Source organism: Onychostoma macrolepis, chromosome 12 (genome assembly GCF_012432095.1).
Source record: "Onychostoma macrolepis isolate SWU-2019 chromosome 12, ASM1243209v1, whole genome shotgun sequence".
Lineage (NCBI taxonomy): Eukaryota > Metazoa > Chordata > Actinopteri > Cypriniformes > Cyprinidae > Onychostoma > Onychostoma macrolepis.
The window spans coordinates 30,720,979-30,743,950 of NC_081166.1; the positions used below are offsets into that span (position 1 = coordinate 30,720,979).

General features: G+C 36.0%; 1 protein-coding gene across 1 annotated transcript in view; it reads right to left on the reverse strand.

Annotated features, from left to right (window-relative positions):
* Window positions 1-22,972, reverse strand: part of wnk4a (WNK lysine deficient protein kinase 4a) — a 55,226-nt gene that overhangs the window by 19,395 nt on the left and 12,859 nt on the right. The window contains 10 exon segments of the mRNA XM_058793555.1: window positions 1,525-1,641; window positions 3,045-3,180; window positions 4,847-4,911; window positions 5,696-5,862; window positions 8,449-8,815; window positions 11,435-11,654; window positions 11,805-11,893; window positions 14,091-14,248; window positions 14,850-15,070; window positions 15,861-16,033. Coding sequence (XP_058649538.1) covers window positions 1,525-1,641; window positions 3,045-3,180; window positions 4,847-4,911; window positions 5,696-5,862; window positions 8,449-8,815; window positions 11,435-11,654; window positions 11,805-11,893; window positions 14,091-14,248; window positions 14,850-15,070; window positions 15,861-16,033 — 1,713 coding nt within the window.

A 22,972-nucleotide genomic window follows, 5' to 3' on the forward strand; every position in this document is an offset into this window, starting at 1 on the left:
CACACACAGACACTCACGTACACGTACACGCACGTACACAGACACACACACACACACACACACACACACACACACACACACACAGACAGACAGATGCACACGCACACACACACACGCACACACTCACACACAGACGCGCACGTACACGTACATGTACACGCGCGCGCGCACACACACAGACGCGCACGTACACGTACATGTACACGCGCGCGCGCACACACACACACACGTACACGCACGTACACACACACACACGCGCACGTACACTCACACACATGCAGATGCTCATATAGACAATAGGTGTCCATCACATGGAACATGACAGCAGTTAATTCATATTCTATTTATCCTTTGACTGAACTGGTAAAGGCACAATTTTATTATTGTTTTGAGGTTCTCAATTCATTTCTTGGAAACGCCTTTGAAACACACTGCTGCTCCTTCTTCAGTGCTGACTATAATCTAGATTACAAAATCAGATTCCAAAAATGAATTACTTGTAATTGGATTATAAATTAAAACACCACACATTTTAAAATACTCATGACCAGACTACACTGTAAAAATGTTTGTCATTTTAAATGAAAAACACTGTTGCATAAAACCTGTTTGTTAATGGTAAGTATTTTTTCTATATGGTGAACAAACTGTAATAGATTTACACCCTCAGAAATAAAGATGTCACTGGGTCAGTATCGTGTCAAAAGGTGCACCTTTGCACCTTTTTAACACCTGAAGTGTGTGTATAAGCATTAAGCACCTTAAAAGGTACATATTAGTACCTAAAGTGTAGATATTAGTATGTAAATTGCACATAATTGTAGCTTTTGAGAAGTGACAGCTTCTATCACCACATCTGGCCATCTGGCTTATACCCTGCATCAGACCACATCAGTAAAAACAGAAATGCAACTGCTCTCCTGCGTCGTCTACTGAGGGACAAACAGAACCAGATGTCTGGATCAGTGGGTGATCGTCAGATTACAACAAAATATCTCTGAAATATTCAGATGTGTGACAGAAAAATGTCAGCTTGTGCATGTGTATCATGTATCGTGCTTTGCTATATAAAAGAAAAACATTAAAAAAAAGGTAATACTATACAATAAGGTTTCATTTGTTAACAACATTTAGCTGTTTTATTGTTAGTTCATGTTAACTAATAACAGTTATTAGTAAAAAATCAGAACAGTTGTAGTTTTATGAACTAACATTAACAAAGACTAATAAATACTGTAACAAATGTATTGTTAGTTTACATGTAGTTATTGCACTAATTATTTGTTGACTGAAGGGATCTTACAGAAAAATGAAACCAAAAAATATGAACAAAAATAAATAAATAAATAGTGGAAAACAAAAATGACAAAAAACCTGCCATTTCTTTGTTTTTATAAGTACGATTTTCGGACGTTCTGGCTTTAATCAGGAAACGATTGAGAAGAGGAGAGGGGAACCCTAAAGCAGGCAAAATATCTGATCGATTGAAAAAAGACAAATCCATTTAAGATTTTAGGCACCTACCATCACCGCAGCAATGTCTTCAGGATTGTCACCATCCAGGTCAAATTTGAAGGTGACCATCTTATCGTTATGAGTCTGTAGCTGACACTCAACCACCCGGTCCACTTTATCAGACACCTGTGACCAACAACACACAAATATTCTGCCATTCATAGATTTTGACTGAAGTGGTTTGCGAGTGTCTGAGCTGATGTGTTTGACTGTGTGTTTGTTGTTTACGTCTCTCTGGCCTTTTGAACGCTAATCAATGCAAGCCGAAAGAGGACAAACCGCACCCACGCAGAGAATGATCACACACAGACAACTGCTAAACATCTGGAGCTCACATGCGATATCATTCCACGCCATTGCCATTTGTTTTTAGAAGTAGAGTGAAACGGACCGGTGGGCGGTTAAGCGTTGTGCTCGACCGATATATCGGCAAGTCAAGTCACTTTTTTTCTATAACACTATAAAACACATTGTTTCAAAACAAATCAGTGATGCAAACTTCTTCAATTATATTAAAAATCCAAATTCTGCTGTAAAGCAACTCTAAAAAGACAATAGTATTTACAGCTCAAGTCACAGTGTTAATTCAGTTCAGTTCAATAACTGTGTAACAAGTTCAATTCAGCTATACGCAGAATGCAAAAGTGTCGTTATTCAGCTTTATTTAGTTCAGGTTTTGTTCTCAAGGCCGATATATTGGCATTTTTTTATTATCGGCATCTGGTTTTTTCTTTGGCTGATAACTTTAGGAAGTGGGACCTTTATTTTGACTGCTCTAAGAACTGTCAAAATTATATTATAATATTTTTATAATATAATAAATTAGTTATACTTTTTATAATAAGAATGATGTTAACTAGTGCTGTCAAACAATTAATCGCGATTAATCGCATCCAAAATAAAAGTTTTTGTTTACATAATATATGTGTGTGTACTGTGTATATTTATTATGTATATATAAATACAAGCACATGCATGTATATATTAAAGAAGAATATGTTATGTTTATATATTAAATATATTTATATATAATATAAAATATAAGAATATACGTACATATATAAATCTAAATATTTTACAAATATATACTGTATGTGTGTGTATTTATATACACATAATAAATATACACAGTACACATACAGTACATATGTAAACAAAAACTTTTATTTTGGATGTGATTAATCGTTTGACAGCACTATTGTTAACTTCATAATAAAACACATTTACTTTTTCATCAAGTTTAAACCTTTTTTTTTTTTTTTTCACATGATTGCTTTTCAAATTATTTTTGTAAATAATATCATGTCAAATGATTATAAATAGCATTGCAGCATTTACAACATTTAAAATGAAACAGTGTGAAATAATATACAGTATATAAGCTTTATATCGCCATCTGTCTCACTGCTGTCTAAGATTATCGGTATCAGCATCAGACATTAAAGAGCCCATATCGGTCAAACACCAGTTCGTTTGATGAATACGTGACCGGATGAAATGTTAGGGTTATTAAAAATAATGATCCTCACCCCTGTAATGCGCAGACGGGAGCGCGTTCTCCTCCTAAACAGTTTCCCTGCTGTCCGTCTGCTGGCAAACTTGCTCCCTCTGTCTGACAGTCCCTCGTAGCCGTCGCTCAAGCCTGACGTCACATCTGAAGCATAACTGTGAAGACAGACATCACCAGGAGAAATACATGACAAATCACAGACAAAAGGATAGAATTTGCACTCCTGATATTCCAAACTGCAGGAAAATATCTGTGTGCACATGCATAACACATGCAAACTAATGCACACATACGATTTAAACACACCAAGTTTGTTCACATCAAGTTTGTTATGCTAACGTCAAATCAACTTGACTACTACATTGCACAACCTAGTAAACTAATAAAAGTACAAATGTGAACATCATGTTAAGTAAACGGGTGTTTGGAAGACCTGCAGTTAAACAGAGCCCATAAAAACGGTTCACTAAGCACAAACCACTGAGGAATTTGCCTCTCTCATCATCTCAACACCCTTATTTGTTTAATATTTGGTTTTTGAGGGAACATGGTGCATTTAATGAGCTCTGTGTTCCCGCTTATTAGCTTTTACAAGTCTGAAGTAGCTCAACAAACTTTGTATCTCTCCTCCTTTTAGTTGTTGGCCTTTAACCCCACAGCTCTCCATCCTCAGTAACATCCAGAAACCTTGTGAGAAACACGTTCAACTTCAAATCTTACAAGTATATCTAAAAAACTTCATTTTAAGGTGTCCTTGTTACAGGTTACATTTACTTACTATTATAATAACAATAAATGATGTATAATTACATGCAAGTAAGCCTAAGCCAAACACTAACCATATAGTAAGTACATGTAGTTAATTAATATTACTAAGTACTTAAATGTATAATTACACTGTAACAAGGACACCTTAAAATAAAGTGTAACCAAACAAAAAACATACTTGAAGATAATAAATAATTGAAATAAAAGGCCACTTAAGTGTCCTTAAAGAGTTACTTTCAAAGATTTACTTTTTCTTAAAACGTCAGTTTGTAAGTTTTTCTTTTAAATCATTATGCTTTAATTGTTTGTCATGCTTTAATAGTACATACTAATGCACATGTAAGTACTTGATTGTAATTTTAACTGTAGAGGTTTAATATGATATTACATTTCAAGTAAATATATTTTTAATGTTCTGAATGTGCAATTTAAAAATATATTTCAATACAAAATAATATTAGCAATTAAGTGTTCAAAATCATTACACTGAGTTTGCTCTTAAAGTATACTACTATTTCAGTAATAAGTACTCTTTTTAAAAGTACACTAAATCGTACTTCTTTTTATACAGCTGGACAGCAAAATGTATTTTTAACTGCACTGTTTTCTGGAAATCCAATACATCGCTAAAGAGAAAAAACAGAGCGATGCAGTATTTGGATTGGCTTTATCTTCGCTGAAGTTCCACACACAGTTTGAGGCCGTGTTTGACTTCGGTCCATTTTGAGCTTGTTTCTGTGAGCTAATTGTGTCTCCCAGGTCTTTTACCAACACAAGCCTCTGTTTTATCCAAACACTGGGCTTCCTACGAGGCCCACAAACGTTTATAGCCAGCCTACCGCTTGGCAGACTCGGGCTCTTTTTCAAAGACCTCTGCCTGCTGAGGAACGTGAAGTTCTTACGAGTGGAAAACTATGCTGTAATGGCAGGCATTTGCTAGGGACAGCGTCCAAGAGCCCTGTGGTGTGAAAACAGCATCCTATAGGACATGTGCTCTGTTACGAAAGACGAGAGGACGGGATGAAGATGTGAGAGAAGAGCTGAGGTCTTTACCTGTCCACAGGTGAGCAGAAAGGGCTGAGCGGTCCTCTCTCACTCTTAGTGGACACAGCAATGCTCTGAGGGAAGATTAAGGAACAGGAGTAATTAACTATGAACATCAAAGACACACATTCACAGTAAATTGCATAAATTATGTTTAATCGCCTCTCTTGAGTTTAAATCGTGATCAAACAAGGCCAATTTTGCAATTGGGTCAATGATGTATAAGGATTTTTGACAAGCAAACTTGAGATTTTTCAAATACAAAAAATAATAACTATTGCAATTGTTTAAACATTAAGAATGTTGTGTGCACATAAATTCATATTAAACTTTTAAATTAAGTGATTTTAGTGTTTTTTCATCTAGGTGAACTGGCCATAGCTTTAATAAATGTCACTTGGTGCGACCGTGATTTATCTTTAAATTAATTCATTCAAATGCTTCTCAGTAATTAAAGTGTTTAGAGACAAAGTATTTAAATTTTTTTTTTTTTTTTGAGTTTTTGTAAATAATTCTCATATTTTTGTTCTAAAAATTTTAGAATTAAAATAAATATAAATAATAAACAATTATTTACAAAAACTCAAAAAAATTTAAATACTTTGTTTCTAAACACTTTAATTATTGAGAACTTTTGAAAAAATGTTATGCATGTTAAGGAAATTAATAAATTTTAAGATAAATCACGGTCGCACCAACTGACATTTTGAGATGAAAAAAACACTAAAATCACTTAATTAAAATTCTAATATGAATTTATGTGCACACAACATTCTTAATGTTTGAACAATTGCAATAGATATTATTTTTGTGTTTGTTGAAAATCCTTATACATCACTGAACCAATTATAAACTCACTGAGGGGAAACGGAGAGCTGGGATTGGTGGAGCGGTGGTGGGCGGGGCCTCTGTGGGCGTGGCCTGTTGGGGGATGAGGACTGGAGAGCAGCTGACGGTGCCATTCGAAGCTTTGGGAGCATCCTGTAAACCAGAGGGACTGAGATATCCGTCCGTCTCACAGTCCGCTGGAGAAACACAGAGACAAACAGTTCATAGATATCCCTGCGGATCCTGTTTGTCCTTGCATTCTTTCATTAAAAACTCTTTCACCATCCAATCAATCCCCAGTGCATCAGATCACTCAGAAATACATGATGTTACGGAAGTAAAAACTCTTCTTGCTGTCTTTAGTGTTCATAAATAGCATGGATGCCTCACATATCAGCTGAGTTGGATCAAAGCACACAAGAATTCATGGATCACAACAGGATCGATCTGGGTTAAAAGCTTAAAGCAGATGCTGTGTTCACGCTCATGTTCAGAAGAAGGATTCTCGCTTCCTTGAAAACAAGACGGAAAGACGTTAGCGGAGCGCGTCACAACTCACGGCAGTTTTATTTTAGCATCGCTTCATTATTTTAGTACATCAAGTTAAATTAATATTAATTCAACGATACCAAAATAACACCGCAGTTATGTTTCTAGCTGACATAAAAAGTTTTTATTTTATATTATTATATTTCCGTTAACAGCAAGTTTTCACTATAATAACCTTGACTCGCTGTTAACCTGCACATAATGTAGGAGTATAACAGTTAAATCTACTGCTTCGTATCATAGTGTCCTTCTTCTGCAGTTTCTCCTCAGTCTGAGCGAAGAACTGCACGGCCGTAAGCCTGATAAGCACACACTGGCTATTAAAAAGAGTTTATTTGTGGACGTGGGTTGACTGTGCCGTGCTGTTTCCAGATCGAGGAGAGCTGCTGGACGCAACACACCATGAAAGAAACATTGAGGAAAATGTAGGGCACTGCACAATGCAGTTTATGTGAGGCTCACTAAACGTCTAGAACCCGTGCAGCTGAAATAGTGCTTTATAAGGATGTAACGATATCAAAATCTCACGATACGATAATATCACAATATGATGTTTATTGCGATATTTAAAAAAAGACAAATTAAGAATTGGTAAAAAATGAAAATGTGCATTTTAAAAGTTAAATTATGCTATCTAATGCACTTTGAGAGTTCAAAATTAAGAGCTGCAACCCATGTTCTTAACTAAGAAAACCTAAGTCAGAAAAAAGTCAGTGAATTGACTGAGACTCAACCCTCTTTTGATTTGTGATATACTGTCTCGGTCTAAATTACACTCACACTGGTGTTTTAGGAAGCCAAACTAATTATAATATAATAATAATAACAACAACAATGACAGTAATAGCCATATATTGTAAAACAATTGCACTGTAAAATAAATGAGAATTAATATTTCATAGGTGTATTATTTTTGCTTTACACTACAGTAGGGGAATTACAATACTTCTTTCCTAATTTCTACACTTGAAAGAGATATTTTTAATTTGGGCTGCATTTAAGCCGCTCGCTGTCAGTAATTCATGCTGCAACTAAAGCTTTTATCTTGAAGGAAAACTCCAGCTTCAGTGAAAACAGGCACAAAAACACGTCTCGCTACAAATCTAGTGAAACGCTGTAATCATCTGCTGCTGAAATAAAGCAGAACTGGTGACCGTTGCGTCCCAAACGCGCGCTAAACTCACAGAACGTGTAATAAAGGAGTTGACTGCATTCATTCAGTGTGAACAGAGCCGTTCTGAGACGCGGAAAACACCGGATCACCAGCTGATCGTCTGAAGCAAGCAGCTTCGCTTTGAAACACGCAGCGAAAACAGACTTGAAGGGATTATATTGTGCTTTCGGCTTGAGTTCGTTTGACAGATTCTACGCCAAAGCATAATGACCCAAAACACAACTTTAAATACCTTTTATTTTAGTATAAGACGTTTAAATATATTTTAAAAACTTCACTTTTTACCCGGAAGACCTATCGTTTCATATCGTCATGTGACCATGTTTTGCTATCGCAATATCACGCTATTAATAATATTGTTACATATCCATAGTGCTTTACCAAAATGGACTTTTCAATGACCGATAATGAAGTAATAATGTATCGCCTGACTAATGTATCGGTCTGTCGCTACTCAATAGCAGCGTTACTGTAATCTAGTGCTGCCAAACCATTAAACAAAGTTTTTCAAATAAAAGTTTTATGTACATAATATATGAGTGTGTAGTGTATATTTATTATGTATATATAAATAGACACACATGCATGTATATATTTAAGAAAAATATTTTACGTTTATATATTAAATATATTTATATATAAATTAAATTATATGAATATAAATATATACATATAAATATTTTCAAAATATATACTGCATGTGTGTGTCTTGTATATATATATATATATATATATATATATATATATATATATACACACACAGTGGGTACAGAAAGTATTCAGACCCCCTTAAATTTTTCACTCTTTGTTATATTGCAGCCATTTGCTAAAATCATTTAAGTTCTTTTTTTTTTCCTCATTAATGTACACACAGCACCCCATATTGACAGAAAAACACAGAATTGTCTGAATACTTTCCGTACCCACTGTATGTGTATATATATATATATATACACATAATACATATACACAGTACACACACATATATGACATTAACAAAAACTTGTATTTTGGATGCGATTAATCGCGATTAATTGTTACTGTAATCACGTAAACGTACAGGTTGCTGAGGAGCAGCTTGTGTGGTGGATGTGGAAGTGCTGGTCTGCCTCCGGTTCCTCCGGCTCCGCTGGGCTGCCGTTAATCCCAGAATCCGATGAGCCGGTAACGGGAGACCACATGGGCTCTGGGAGTACCGGAGTGGGCGGGGTCTGCACAGGAAAAGGGGCGGGGCTTTCAGATCCTTGAGCACTGGATCTGGGCGACAGCAGCTCAGGCTCTTCCTCAAAAACTCCCTCCTTCTTCTGCTGCTGCTCGTCTGCGATCCGCCGGTGTTTCTCTCGCTGGCGTTTGATGGCCGTCACGCGGTCTCGCATGGCCTTGGCCACCAGCTTGTAGTCTGCCTCACATACAAACCCCAGAACCACCTGGAAAAGATCAAACTTTATTAGGAAGAGTAGAACTTCATTAGTATGACGATATATGGTTTCAATCAAATTCAAATCACACTTTTTCTTTTTTGCATGAAACATGGTGACTACACTAGGAACTGTGCTCTCAATTATTAACACGATTCCATAAAACCCACTTCAGTGAATGGGTGCCGTCAGAATGAGAGTCCAAACAGCTGATAAAAACATCACAATAATCCACAGCACTCCAGTCCATCAGTTAACATCTGGAGAAGACAAAAGCTGAAACTAATCCAGCATTAAGATGTTTTTAATGTCTAAAATAGTCCATAATCCATAATAACGCTTCCTCCAGTGAAGAAGTGTTCTGGTCTGAATCAGGAGAAAATCTGCAGATCAAGCAGCGTTTACAAGACAAAACAGCTCTAAACTAATATGTGGCTGGATTTTGATGAGAGACGACAGCAGATGCACTTTTTCACTGAAGGAAGCGTTATTATGGATTATGGACTCATATTTTAGACATTAAAAACATCTTAATGCTGGATGTGTCTCAGCTTTTGTCTTCTCCAGATGTTAACTGATGGACTGGAGTGCTGTGGATTATTGTGATGTTTTAATCAGACTCTCATTCTGACGGCACCCATTCACTGCAGAGCATCCATTGCTGAGACACTGATGCAGAGACACATTTCTACAAACCTGATGAAGAAACACACTCATCCTGATCTCAGATGAACTGAGGGAGAACACAATTAATTTTGAGTGAACTCTTCCTTTAAAGTAGCATGCTAGGGTGAAGCGTGGTGGCTTGTTATTGACGCCAACAAATTCTGCATTCTTCGTCAATCTAAGTCTACATTTTTCTTGGCGTGAAGTTTATGAAAATGAGACCTCGGTAACCTTTCCCTCGACTCTGGCACAGTGTGCTTCCACTGAAACAATGCAGGCCAATGTTGTCTTGAAGCTAATCAGATTACGTGATAACCCTCCGTCGATGTGACTCGATGATAAATTTGTCCTTGATGAAAATCAGACACATTGAGAGATAAAAGATTAATTGTTAAGGTCCGGTCTTCAAGAGAAAGGCTCCGGTTTCACAACACGCTCCTGAAGCCGTTCTATCGCCGGTCACGTGCCTGTCTTCCTCGTTCGGCCCCGCTCTCACATTTCCACCTGATGATTAAAACGTTCTGCCCTTGAAACCGTTGTGTAACACACAGCAGGGACCCAGCAGATACACACTCAGGTGTGTTTGAGGAGGTCTAGAGCTCGGTTCTGTCCCTACATTACTGACAGTAATCTAGAGAGTGAGGATGGACTGCTGGAACTGACCAGCACTGTGAAGGTCACACAGCAAAGCTCGGAAAGTCAGAGGAAAAACTAAGAGAATCAAGTCTAGAAAATATTTCTGCATTACATTTCAGCCTACAATTTAAAATAATAACAACTGATATTTTGCTTAAGGCAAAAGACTAAGGGCAAAACCGTGTTTTTTCAGGCACTGGTTTTTTTTCAATTTTGAGATTTTGGGCTATTTTGCTTCAATAACATGGTCTTCTTTCAGACTAGCGGAAAGAAAACATCCAAATTACTCATTTAAGTGTTTATTTTATCTATTTGTATATGTAGATTTAATTAAAATAAATTTGTAAAGGCTTTTATCTTCAGATTCGTTTTTTATCGAGGGGGTATATATATATATATTTATTATTATTTTTTTTTTTTTTCTTCTTCTGGCTGTTGACAGTATTTACTAGTGTGATAAAAAAATTAAAAAGAAATCTAAAATCCCTTTTTTTTAAACCTTTAACTCCAATATGTCAACAAAATGAAACAGAATGATCTGTTCTGTAAATATTTGCAAATTAGTGCCAAAAAAACAGATCTAAATAAGTGCAAAATCCATTTCTTTCATTTTATTACTAACTTTTCATTTGATCTATTTAATGCAACTTTTACTTAATTTAACAATAATTTACATGATAATGTTTTAATTATTATTTTTTTTAAACACACATTTAAGACATTTAAGATAAAATAGTTCTAATAGTTTTTGCAAGTTTTTCTGCTGAAAACGGTAAGGAGAGCCGTTAAATTTAATGGTAGATTTTGGTCTTGTGACAACACTATTTTTGAACATTGAATTCATGAAGCTTTTGACATTGCTTTCGTGACAGTAAAGCACATTCTCAATTCTTATTATAATTGTTAAAAAATACATAAAAATAGCATTACAGTAGTGAGAAATGACATTAGAATTAGAAAATTTGCTAAAACTCAAAGCAAAATGTCTTCATTTGTGAACACTGAGACGTGAATGAAAGCGTCTGGAGATTACGCTCGTGAGAATCAAGTGTGCTTCACTGCCATTAGTTTATGATATGAAATGTTTTGTGTTGTGGTAACAGGTACAGTAAACACCTATTAAATACAGGTAGGTTACTAAGATACACATTATTTGCTTAATAGTTCTTTGTGACAGAATCTCAAAGCTTCAGAATCTCAACCCACACATTTGTGCACTTCTGTGAACTCTTTGTTGATGCCGGAGGGGAATATCTGCTTTAGTGTTTAAAGTGACAGTAAAACAGATGAGAAACAGCCACGCCTCAGATCCTCGCTAACGCTCACCATCTCCTGCGCCACCTCCTCCGGCACGTCTTTGTAAAGCTCGAACAGGAACTCGATGGCGTTGTTGTCCTTGTACTTCCCGTGGAGCTTCTTGGTGCCGTCCATGCGAAGCCAGAGCTTCAGGCTGGATTTGACCGTATCGTCTTCCTCGGCCAGTTCCACGTAAACGCCGTTGTGCTCCTGGAAGAAGGTGTGCTCCAGCAGGTCCTGGATGGTGTATCTGGACAGAAAGATATCAGATATCAACTCAATCTATGAAATAAATCCCAATCTATAAGTAGTTTAAAGCTGCTTTATTTGTAAAAAGCACCTGCTTGTGCACCAGATCACTTTTAAAGAACATTTTCAAAGTGGAAAATCAATAAAGCACCTTTCATCTTTGTTCGTGCGGATACAGCCTTCAATGATTTCCTTTAACTCTGGAACTTTCACTTTGTAGAAACTGTCGGGCTTTATACCCTGAAAACAGCAGAAATGGACACAAATGACAAAGTCTGAGAAGAGCATCAGTCAAAGAGGCTTAATGCGCTTTTAATAACGCCTTTCATCAATCCGACGTTTAAATCGGTAAAGCTGCGGGAGCTTGCTTCCATCACGGGAAGAAAAATAAAATAGCTAATTGCTATTGCTATACCTGCACAATTCTGCGTTTATACCTCACAATTCAGCCTTATTTCTGCAATTATGAGAAAAAAACTTGAGGTATGAATTGAGAATTATGAGATTTGACCTCAGAATTCTGACTTTCTCAAAATTGCGAATTTATATTTCACTATTCTGACATTTTTTTTTTTTTTTTGCGCATTTCTGAGAAAAAAATCCAAATTGCAAAAAAAAAAAAAAAAAATCTGTAGGAGCACTTTTTAACTTTCAGTACTATAAGACTATTGTGAATGATTAATAATAGAATCTCTTTTAGCTTAATCTGTTATTAATACCTTGAACCCACTTAAAGATTTAATAAAGCACTGTAATATTATTAACTGTAAAACACCCTTCACAGCGCTTCCATGTGTTTGGTTTAATGTTGATCTGCAGCGCTTGACTACACTAAAGTCTTCAGTAATGTGAGGTTAAGCTATGATTTCAGAGAATTAATATTTGTAATATCTGTAGAGCGTGAGCATCATGAAGCATTGAGTTGACTCTGTCATTAACACCCAGCAGCCGTTTCAGAGCGGGCCTATAAACCCAAACCGCTGCCGTCATCCACATAAACTGTGTGTCGACTTCAGCTATTCGTTTAAAAACATCATAAACGTGTTTTCTGACATGCACAATCACAACACTACTGAAAGGCTGCAGAAGTTTATTGTAATTGGAGTTGTACAACATCTCTGCTGCGGCTAAAAATACTTTAATACGTTTTCTAGGAACAGATATACTCATGTATACAGAAGCGGTTCAAAATAGTTGTTCATTGATTGATTGGTTTACATCGAGGAGATCTGTCTTCTGTAAACACACGTTGATGTAATTTAGAGGTAAAGTTTCCAAATGCAATAAGGCGCAGATAAGCGAGCATACTGTATTCCTCACGAGTTACATAATCAGAGCTGACCTCTCTGAGAGCGTGTGACCTGTAGGGTCTTTCTCAAACGAGACGAGCCCTGGGCTTCATAACACAGGGTCCAGACGGGGGTATTTCAAGCTCCGCCGTAAGCTCTAATCAGACCCAAGCCGAGAGTCTTAAAGCTCTGCTCAAAAACCACTCTTAAGGAAAAGAGAGGAAACGAGGACAAGCAGGAGGGGAACAGAAAGATGGGTGTTTACGGCACGTTTCATGCTGAGGACATATGGACGGGAATACACAACAACAAGACCTGCTTTACAGCAATCGCACAGATTTGGTTTTTGAAAGTTTCTTCTGCTCACCAAGCCTGCATTTATTTGATCAAAAATACAGTAAAAATTTTGAAATATTATTACAATATAATATTCTATGTGAATATGTGTTAAACTGTAATTTATTTCTGTGATGCGCAGCTGTATTTTCAGCATCATTACTGCAGTCTTCAGTGTCACATGATCTTCAGAAATCATTCTAATATGCTGATTTGCTGCTCAACAAACATTTCTGATTATTATTATTATTATGTTGAAAACATTACTATCTTTGTGGAAGCTGTGATGCATGTTATTTTTCAGGATTCACAGATGAATAGAAAGTTCAAAAGAACATTTGTTTGAAATGTATATATATATATATATATATTTTACAGTATCATTTTAGCATTTTGAGATTTTTTTATAGTTTGTAGTAATAAAAGTTAGTTTTTGTTTTTATATTATTATTTTCATTTGTCATTTTTATTATTAACAATGTCTATATATTTTTTTATACATTTTTATTTCAGTTTGTTATTTTAGTACTAAATGAAAATAAAAGTTTCCTAAGCAACTAGCTAAAATAAAATATATATTTAAAATATTTTCTTTTAGTTAACGTTTATTTATTAAATGATTTTAGTTTTCAGACATGTAATGACTTAAATGCAATGTCATTACTCTCACTGTTGATCAATTTAATGCTTCCTTGCTCAACAACCATTAAAAATTTGTACAGAACCCAAAATTGTGAAACTTCCAAGTCATCCAGTTATTGAGTTATTAATCACGCTAAATCACAGAGATATCAACAGCAGGTTGAACTCACGCTGGTGACTTTGCGGTAGATCTGCGCGGCGTTTTGGCACTCCGAGTACGGGTATTCTGACGTGGTCATCTCCAGGATGCACATACCAAACGCATAGACGTCCACCGCCTCGTCGTACTTCTCCTCATACATCTCTGGAGCCATGAACTCCGGCGTTCCTGTTAAACACCAGGAGTTCAGCTCAGACGCCACCAACAACAGTTACCACAATATACTGCGTTTTTGAGCTAGAAAAACACGGTTGGAGCACAAAACCAGTCATAAGGGTCAGTTTTTTGAAATTGAGATTTTTTTTTTGTCACCATGGACAATATTTGTAAATCTGGAATCTGAGGGAGCAAAAAAATCTAAATATTGAGAAAATCACCTTTAAAGTTGTTCAAATGAAGTTCTTAGCAATGCATATTAATCAAAAATGAAGTTTTGATATATTTACGGTAGGAAATTTACAAAATATCTTCATGGAACATGATCTTTACTTAATATCCTAATGATTTTTGGCATAAAAGAAAAATGTATAATTTTGACCCATACAGTGTATTGTTGGCTATTGCTACAAATATAGCTGCTGCTTATGACTGCTTCTGTGCTGCAGGGTCACACATACTTTATTTCAGGACGGGGGAAGGACCTCAAGCTGTAAGTGTCCTAGTGGCTAAAGGTGCAAACTCTGAATGTAAAATGTAATGTTTAATTAGAATCGTGAAATGCAGTGTGGATGAAGATCACTCCAGAGAAAGCAGCGCTCGAGTGTCTCACCGATCACGCTCTTGGCGAAGGAGGCTCTCTTGAGCGTGGCCAGGCCCAGGTCCCCGATCTTCACGCTCCCCGTGGGGCCCGTGATGAAGATGTTGTCACACTTCAGGTCCCGGTGGATGATGGGGGGGGCCCGAGTGTGCAGGAAGTGAAGTCCTTTGAGGATCTGACGACTCCACCTCTGCAGGAGCTTCAGCTTCATCTCCTTAAAACGCTTCAGATACCTGAGGAATTATGGGAAATACACTACCAGTCAAACGCTTCTGAACAGTAAGATTTTTCATGTTTTTGAAAGAAGTTTCTTCTGCTGTCTGCATTTATGTGATACAAAATACAGCAAAAGCAGGAATATTGTGAAATATTTGTACTATTTAAAATAACTGCTTTCTATTTGAATATATTTTAAAATCTCATTTATTCCTGTGATATCCAGTCACATGATCTTCAGAAATCATTCTAATATTCTGATTTGCTGCTCAAAAACATTTATTATTATTATTATTAGAGTAGATTTTTTTCAGGATTATTTGATGAATAGAAATCTTTTGTAAAATTGTAAATGTCTTTATCATCACTTTTGGTCAATTTAATGCATCCTTGCTAAATAAAAGTATTAATTTCTATAATAATCTATATTATTATTATTGATAATAATAATCAGAATGTTTCTCGAGCAGTAAATCAGCATATTATTATGATTTCTGAAGATCATGTGACACTGAAGACTGCAGTAATGATGCTGAAAATACAGCTGCGCATCACAGAAATAAATTACAGTTTAACACATATTCACATAGAAAACAGCTGTTTTAAATAGTACAAATATTTCACAATTTTACTGTTTTCGCTGTATTTTGGATCAAATAAATGCAGGCTTGGTAGCAGAAGAGACTTAAAATTCTCACTGTTCAAAAACTTTGTTTGTGTATATCAGTGTTCAAATTCATTTTCACGAGTCAATGATAACTCAGGTGAGCTTTATGATATGTGCGGCTGTGAGAGGTTGGAGCTCACGTTTTGAGCGTGCCGGAGGTCATGAGCTCGGTGACCAGCAGGACGCACTTGTGGCCCTTCACAGTGGACTTCCAGGAGTCGTAGAAGCGCACGATGTTGGGGTGCTGGAGGCCCTTGAGCATCTCCACCTCCTCGCTGAAGCGCTGCCGCTCCACTTTGGTCAGTTTGCGCGTCTGAGGAGGAAAACATTAGAGAAGAAAGACTCAGACTCTGAAAGAGAAACCAAAAATAAAGATTCTGGACAAAAAAAGTCTGAGAACTCTGAATGACTTCAACATAAACTAAACAACAAATAAACTTCAGGCGAGACGCTACAGGCAAAAACTAATTCTGCTTCCATAACAAAACAAAACATCCAAAATACACATTTAAGTGTTTATGTTATTACACTTTATCTATTCGCATCAGTTATAATATATGTTATTAAAGGCTGTGAGTTTTTTCTCATACACTGAGCCTGGAATCATCAGCAGCACTTTATTCCTGTTTACATTCTGACTGTTTTTACAGTCTTTTATTTTTATTTTTAAAAACATTGTGGAAATTTGTTTTCTAGCTATTGCGTGTATTTTCTGATTTATGAAGCAATAATAATAGATGTCCAAATGTTTTGTGTCCCTGCAGCACAAAAGCAGTCATAAGCAGCACAGGTATATTTGTAGCAATAGACAACAATACATTGTATGGGTCAAAATTATTGTTTTTTCTTTTATGCCAAAAATCATTAGGATATTAAGTAAAGATCATGTTCCATGAAGATATTTAGTAAATTTCCTACCGTAAATTTATCAAAACTTCATTTTTGATTAATATGCATTGCTAAGAACTTCATTTGAACAACTTTAAAGGTGATTTTCTCAATATTTAGATTTTTTGCTCCCTCAGATTCCAGATTTTCAAATAGTTGTATTTCATCTCAATTTCAAAATATTTACCCTTATGACTGGTTTTGTGGTCCAGGGTCACATATATAAACAAAATGGACAAGAATATTGAACCTGGCTTTATTCAAGGTTCACATTTCTGTTCTGGAAATGTATGCAAATTAATGCATATTTAAACATAACATTTTGTCTTAATGTACTGTGATTAATCAGCTGAGATCTGTCTCTTGCCATATTCACCTGTGTGTCTTGCCTTGAGTTTAGGTTTTAAATGTGATAAATTCATATGACGTACATCCGCCCTCAGCAAGCATGATTCACTGCTTATTCTGGCAGATAACAGCCTGTAATTAGCGCTCAAAAAACCCTTAAAACAGATAAGAACCTGCAAGACAGTTGCAACCGCAAGAATTTCACCATTTACTGTACATGAAACACCCTCAGCTAATCATATTTTTCCGCCATCTCATAATTACATCCCATTCTAAACATAGGTTTTCTAAAAACTTTGGCGACCGGACTACAGGCGCGCAATTACTTGGCAACAAGGCCATTTCTGTCCTCTGGTGGGAATGAAAGGCTTGATTTAGCAGCTCATGAATCCCACATTCAGTGAGTTCTGGGAAAACTCCTGTGTGTTTATGTCTCCAGCGAACAGATGAAAACATACAGCGGAGGGACACTGCATTAATGCTTCTCTTAGCAGAAATCACAGTACACTCAAATCAGACAGATAAAGAAGAGAAAAAACAAACGTGTCGAGTTCTCTTTGGATTCGAAAAACTTTTACTTACACCATTTACAACAAAACAGTACACTTAATAGCTCTTAAAATGTCGAGTGGTAATTATTTTTACATTTTTGGGAGATATTTTACATCCTGAACTAACCTTGCCTTGTCATAAAAAGTTGCACCACATGACTTGATTTGACAGCAAAGTAAAAAAAAAAAAACATTATAATATTTTAACAAAATTATTTCATCTTTTTTTTTTTTTAAGAATAATGATAATAATTAAGAACATCCTTCTTTTAATGACTCTTTTTTTTGTCCTCACATCAGGATGGTTGCATCACCCTGACATTTTTTACTTTTTGCAGATTTTTGAGTTTGCTCAACTTATTTTTATGGGAGATTCTCACATTTTTGTTGTATAAACTTATAACGACAAGCTGGTTGCCTTAAAATTTTAAGTTAGCTCAACTTTTTTTTTTTTTTTTTTTTACAGTGTATGTCTGAACCAGACACACATTGTTTTACCTTACTTTACAATAATGTGACACATTATTTAAATAAATAATACAAGAATAAGTTAAATGAAGTAAAATATTAAAAAAGAAAAACCTTACTGCATTTCAGCTACTTTCTATGGAAAATTTTCAAATTTTACATAAACTTAAACTAAAACAAGAAAATGAATAAAAAAAAATATGGATATTTTCGACAAAAACACAACAATATTACAAAACCTTTAAATTAGCAAAATGAAAATGTAAACTGAAAATATAAAAAACATTAAATATTAATAAAAATATGAATAAACTATAATATTATCTCTCTGAAACTAAAATAACACTAGTCATATAATTTTGAATAAAGTAAACCGTTGGCATGCAGTAACAGATCTATAAATGAATGTGTAATACATCACTGGATGAGAAACGTCTTCGCTCATATTGAGAACTCTTAATTTCAGACTTGAGCATGATTTGAGAGATTCTTCTTCCCTGTGGGATAAAAGAACCAACTTCACCCTCTTGGGAAAATGAATTATAGATTCGTGTTCAAACACGTTTCTCTCCCAACCCAACATAACTACAGCTTCCCTGAATACAGGCCCAAGGTTTAGTGACAGCCGGTGACTGACAGCCATTGTTGGTCTTCTGCACACTTTGAGGCTCTCAGAGAACTCACTCACGCTATGCGTCAGTCTACCGGAGTACAGTAAACACACAGCCATACATATACATAATCCAAACATCAGTCAACACAGGATTGCCTTTCAGACTCAAGAATGTGTCGAATCAACACTGAGCTACTGTCCCCAAACCCGCCTGATGTTAGTGATGCAACCGAGAGCTTCTCACACACACAGCCACGCTTTTAGCACACTTCATGTCATTATCTCCTCAAATACACTCCGCAGGACTATATCTGTGCTGACGGAGGACCAGGGGTCTATATCCAGTGCACAGAGGTAACCAGAACCTCTTTCCAGGATGTAAATATCATAAAGATGCATTTGACTTTCCAGTGCTTTCTACAAGTCTCTGTCTCTCCACCCTGTGTAAGCAACACTAAAACAGGAGTTTTCCACAAAAACATCGCGTCTGACAAGCTGTGAGTTCAGCCACTGGTACACAAACAAGAGGTTAAGATTGAGTAACTTACATTTTAGACACAATATTGCCAGTTACTTTGTCAGTTTTTGCTCCGATAATGAAAATAATTCCAAACAAAGCCAGAGAATAATCAACCAAGGCATGTCAACAGTGGTGTTTTCGTTCCTTCAGGTGATCAGCGGAGTGAATCATTCAATGACTCCGTCATAAAGGCAGACACCTGGCTGCATCTGAATATGCATACTTCCCTAGGATATAGCAGGCGAAATATAGTATATGAAAAAATAGTATTTGCAAATTCACCTTGTGTGGACAAAGTACTCAGATTGTGTCCTATTACGGCAAGATTCGGAACATTTTTATACCATTTTCAACAAAAGATTAAATGGATTGCCACTAAAAATGTCATGAATTATTTTCAAAAAGGTTTTTGTCAAAGTACTTTCTATAATATCATGAAATTTTCCTTTTGACAAGCTGTAAATTCTTGCATTGGTACGTAATCAAGAAGTTAAGATCGAGCAACTTACAATTTAGACAAAATATTGCCAGTTACTTTGTCAATTTTTGCTCCACTAAAAATTGGACATTCTTATTATATAGTTCATAATATTTTGAATCTGTGTTTTGAACAAATTGCTTTAGTGAATTATGCAATGACTCATTCATAAAGATAATCACTTACGCCACCTACTGGTGTCAAAAAGAGTTACCGTAACAAGCCCATCACAGTTTATCATCGTGACTTTTTAATAAACATAAATATTTAAAATGTGTCTTCATTGGTGTATTTACTGTTGCCGCATTTTATATATATATATATATACAGTAACGAAGCATTACAGGCTGTGTGTTACAGTGATTATACCACGGTTAACAGGGCTTGTGTCCGTCAGTGGTGTAACAGCCTCTTGTGGCTCATCGTTTGTTTGTAAAAGAGTTCTTTATTTTATGACTCAGTGATTTAGTTCAGGGGTAGAGTGGTAGTAAAGGGTTAAACTGAACATCCTGGGACCTGTGCTGTTAAAACACGCTAGAACTGCATGATTGAAACATGGTGGGCTTCACCGGGAGAATCCTGGAGGATTACAGCTCAGGACCGCCGGAGGCACAGCGAGCTGTAATTACAAAACGACACATAACAACCTCGTGATGGAAGGAAGCAACCTAAAGGCTTGTCAGGAAGCAGCCATATGCTAGCGCTTTTGTGCTTGACGCGTGTGTGGGACAAAAACAAGAGTATAGGCATATGGGACAGATTTGTGTTTTTGTCATTAGCGCATCATTACTGTGTGATACTGTGAAGATTTCAAATACAGAAGCTGCCACAGACACATAAGAAAGCATTTCACTATATGCAGTTTATGTAGTATATAATAACCCACATAAATTCTAAGAAGTTTAAGTATGTTCCTATAAGTGCATTTCTTTAAAAAAAAGTTTCAAACATTCTTTTAAAAACATTTTTTGTTCTTAATGTTATCTGAAAGGTGCATACAAGAGCAGATCCAACGTTTTAAGAAATTAATGACAATGATTTTTAAGAACATTTTTTCATAAATTTACCTCATAAGTTTTGTCTAAAAAGAAATGGAAAGAGAAAATAGACCATCTCTCTCTGCAGTGAATGGGTGCCGTCTTAATGCTGGATTAGTTTCAGCTTTTGTCTTCTCCAGATGTTAACTGATGGACTGGAGTGCTGTGGATTATTGTGATGTTTTTATCAGACTCTCATTCTGACGGCACCCATTCACTGCAGAGCATCCATTGCTGAGACACTGATGCAGAGACACATTTCTACAAACCTGATGAAGAAACACTCCTCCTGATCTCTGATGCACTGAGGGTGAGGATATTTTCAGAAATTTTTAATTTTTGGCTGAACTATTCCTTTAAGAATTTCTCATGAATATTTTGGCCTTCATTCAAATTGTGTACATGAAGTGTAATGATTTTATTTGTATATACTTGTGCCATTTTTCAAATTTTAATATTATTATATAAATAGTAACTTTTAATTGTGGTTCAGTGCTTAAATCCTGGGTGTATTTATTTCTGTTTCTTATAGAAAGAGATGCTTATGTAAGGTTTTGGGCAGCATTTTATCATAAATTGCCTCATTGTGTTATTATATGGCTGAATGTTTAGAAGACTGAATGTACAGAAACACATGTGCGTTCGATTATAGCACACCGCTGGGGGTCGAGAGCAGATTTAACTCCAGAACGCTGAACTCACGCCAAACCACATCCACTGCTTCCAGAGACCTCTGAGCCAGCGATAAATCCCATGTAACATTAGAAAACGGTTAGCGAGACGATATTCAAGGACATTACTCCTAAATCCCTCAGCAGAGCATAGTAAATCTCGGTTATTAGATGACGACGCAAAGAGAACCAGACTTCGAATGATTGAGTCCTTGACAGCGATATGGACACGCCAATATTAAACTCATGAGGTGAGCATCAGCAGCCAATGGAATAAACAGATCAGACATAAACACATGCATATTGCATCAGGTTTGTAAAGGACACCGTGCTCATTGTAGACAATGAACAGCACTCTGTTGAGTCCTCTGACACACAAACCTCAAGTTACGTAAAATCATATTCTCTTTATGTAAGTTTAGAAATATTAAAACCTGAAGGAGACCTGGTTTTTAGCTAAATTACAACTTTGGTCAACAAGTATGGAAACATCAACAAATGTTCTTTGATCCCAGCGGAGAAGTAAACAGCTCTGGATGAAGAAGAAGAAAACAAACAACGCAGGTTTGAGAGGAAAGCGATCGTAATGAAGAGGAATATAAACCAAGCAGTAAACACTAAATCTGCATGAAGAACACGGCACACAGTCAAACGCTCGGACACCAGGCTTCATCTCCTGACATGTGAAGTTGGAGTGAACATAATGATTGCTGAAAGTCTAACTGCAGTTATGTAAATATTAAATTATAAATACTGCTGGAAATCAAGCAGCCATGAGCTCAGGTGTAATTTGCTCTGACATGTTGCAAGAGTTTCATTACATCAGCGTTTATAACAACAGAACAATAAACGAGCACTGTGAACTCCTAATGAAGACACGTGCAGCAAAACCAAGAGAACGGTTTTACACACACGATAAAAATGGGGTCAATGAGAAGAGTGTCCAAAAAAAAAAAATTGACTTTATTTTAATTAATTATGGCTACATATGGTACATTGACATTTTATCCCACTTTCAATGAGTTTAAATGTAATGTATCCGAGTAAAAATAATAAAATATTTCCCCTACACCTTGAATACATGTAAGTGTAATTATACATAGCTCCTTTTTTAATAAATGTATTTTTTGTAGATAATACAGCAACACTGTCTGTCTGGAGCCAATGCAAACTTTTGCAGGAAACTTCACTCCAGCTGCATGCTTTGAATTCTCATTGGTCCACGGCGATTGCATGATAAGTAGGCGTGGCTCTGAAGCTCCGCCTTCTTTGATGAGGAAATCCTCAATGGAATTTTTTTTTTTTAAATTGTGACTTTTTAATCTAACAATTCTGAATTCTGAATTGTGCGATACAAATGCAGAATAGTGAGATATAAACTCGCAATTGCAAGAATAAAGTCAGAATTGTAAGAAGTTGCATTTACCTTTTTTACTGTTAATCCATGAAAGAAAAAAAAGCAGAATTGCTAGATTTAAACTCAGAATTCAGAGGAAAAAAGTCAGATGCAACGAGGAACTGTGAGAAAGTTTTCAGAATTGCGAGATATAATAAAACATTTTTATTCTGTGGTGGAAACGGGCTTCCATACAGACATCCGTGACTAAAAACATGAACAAACGGAAGAGTCCAAATGAATGTGATACTGACACATTTTATTTTTTATATTTAGTACTAT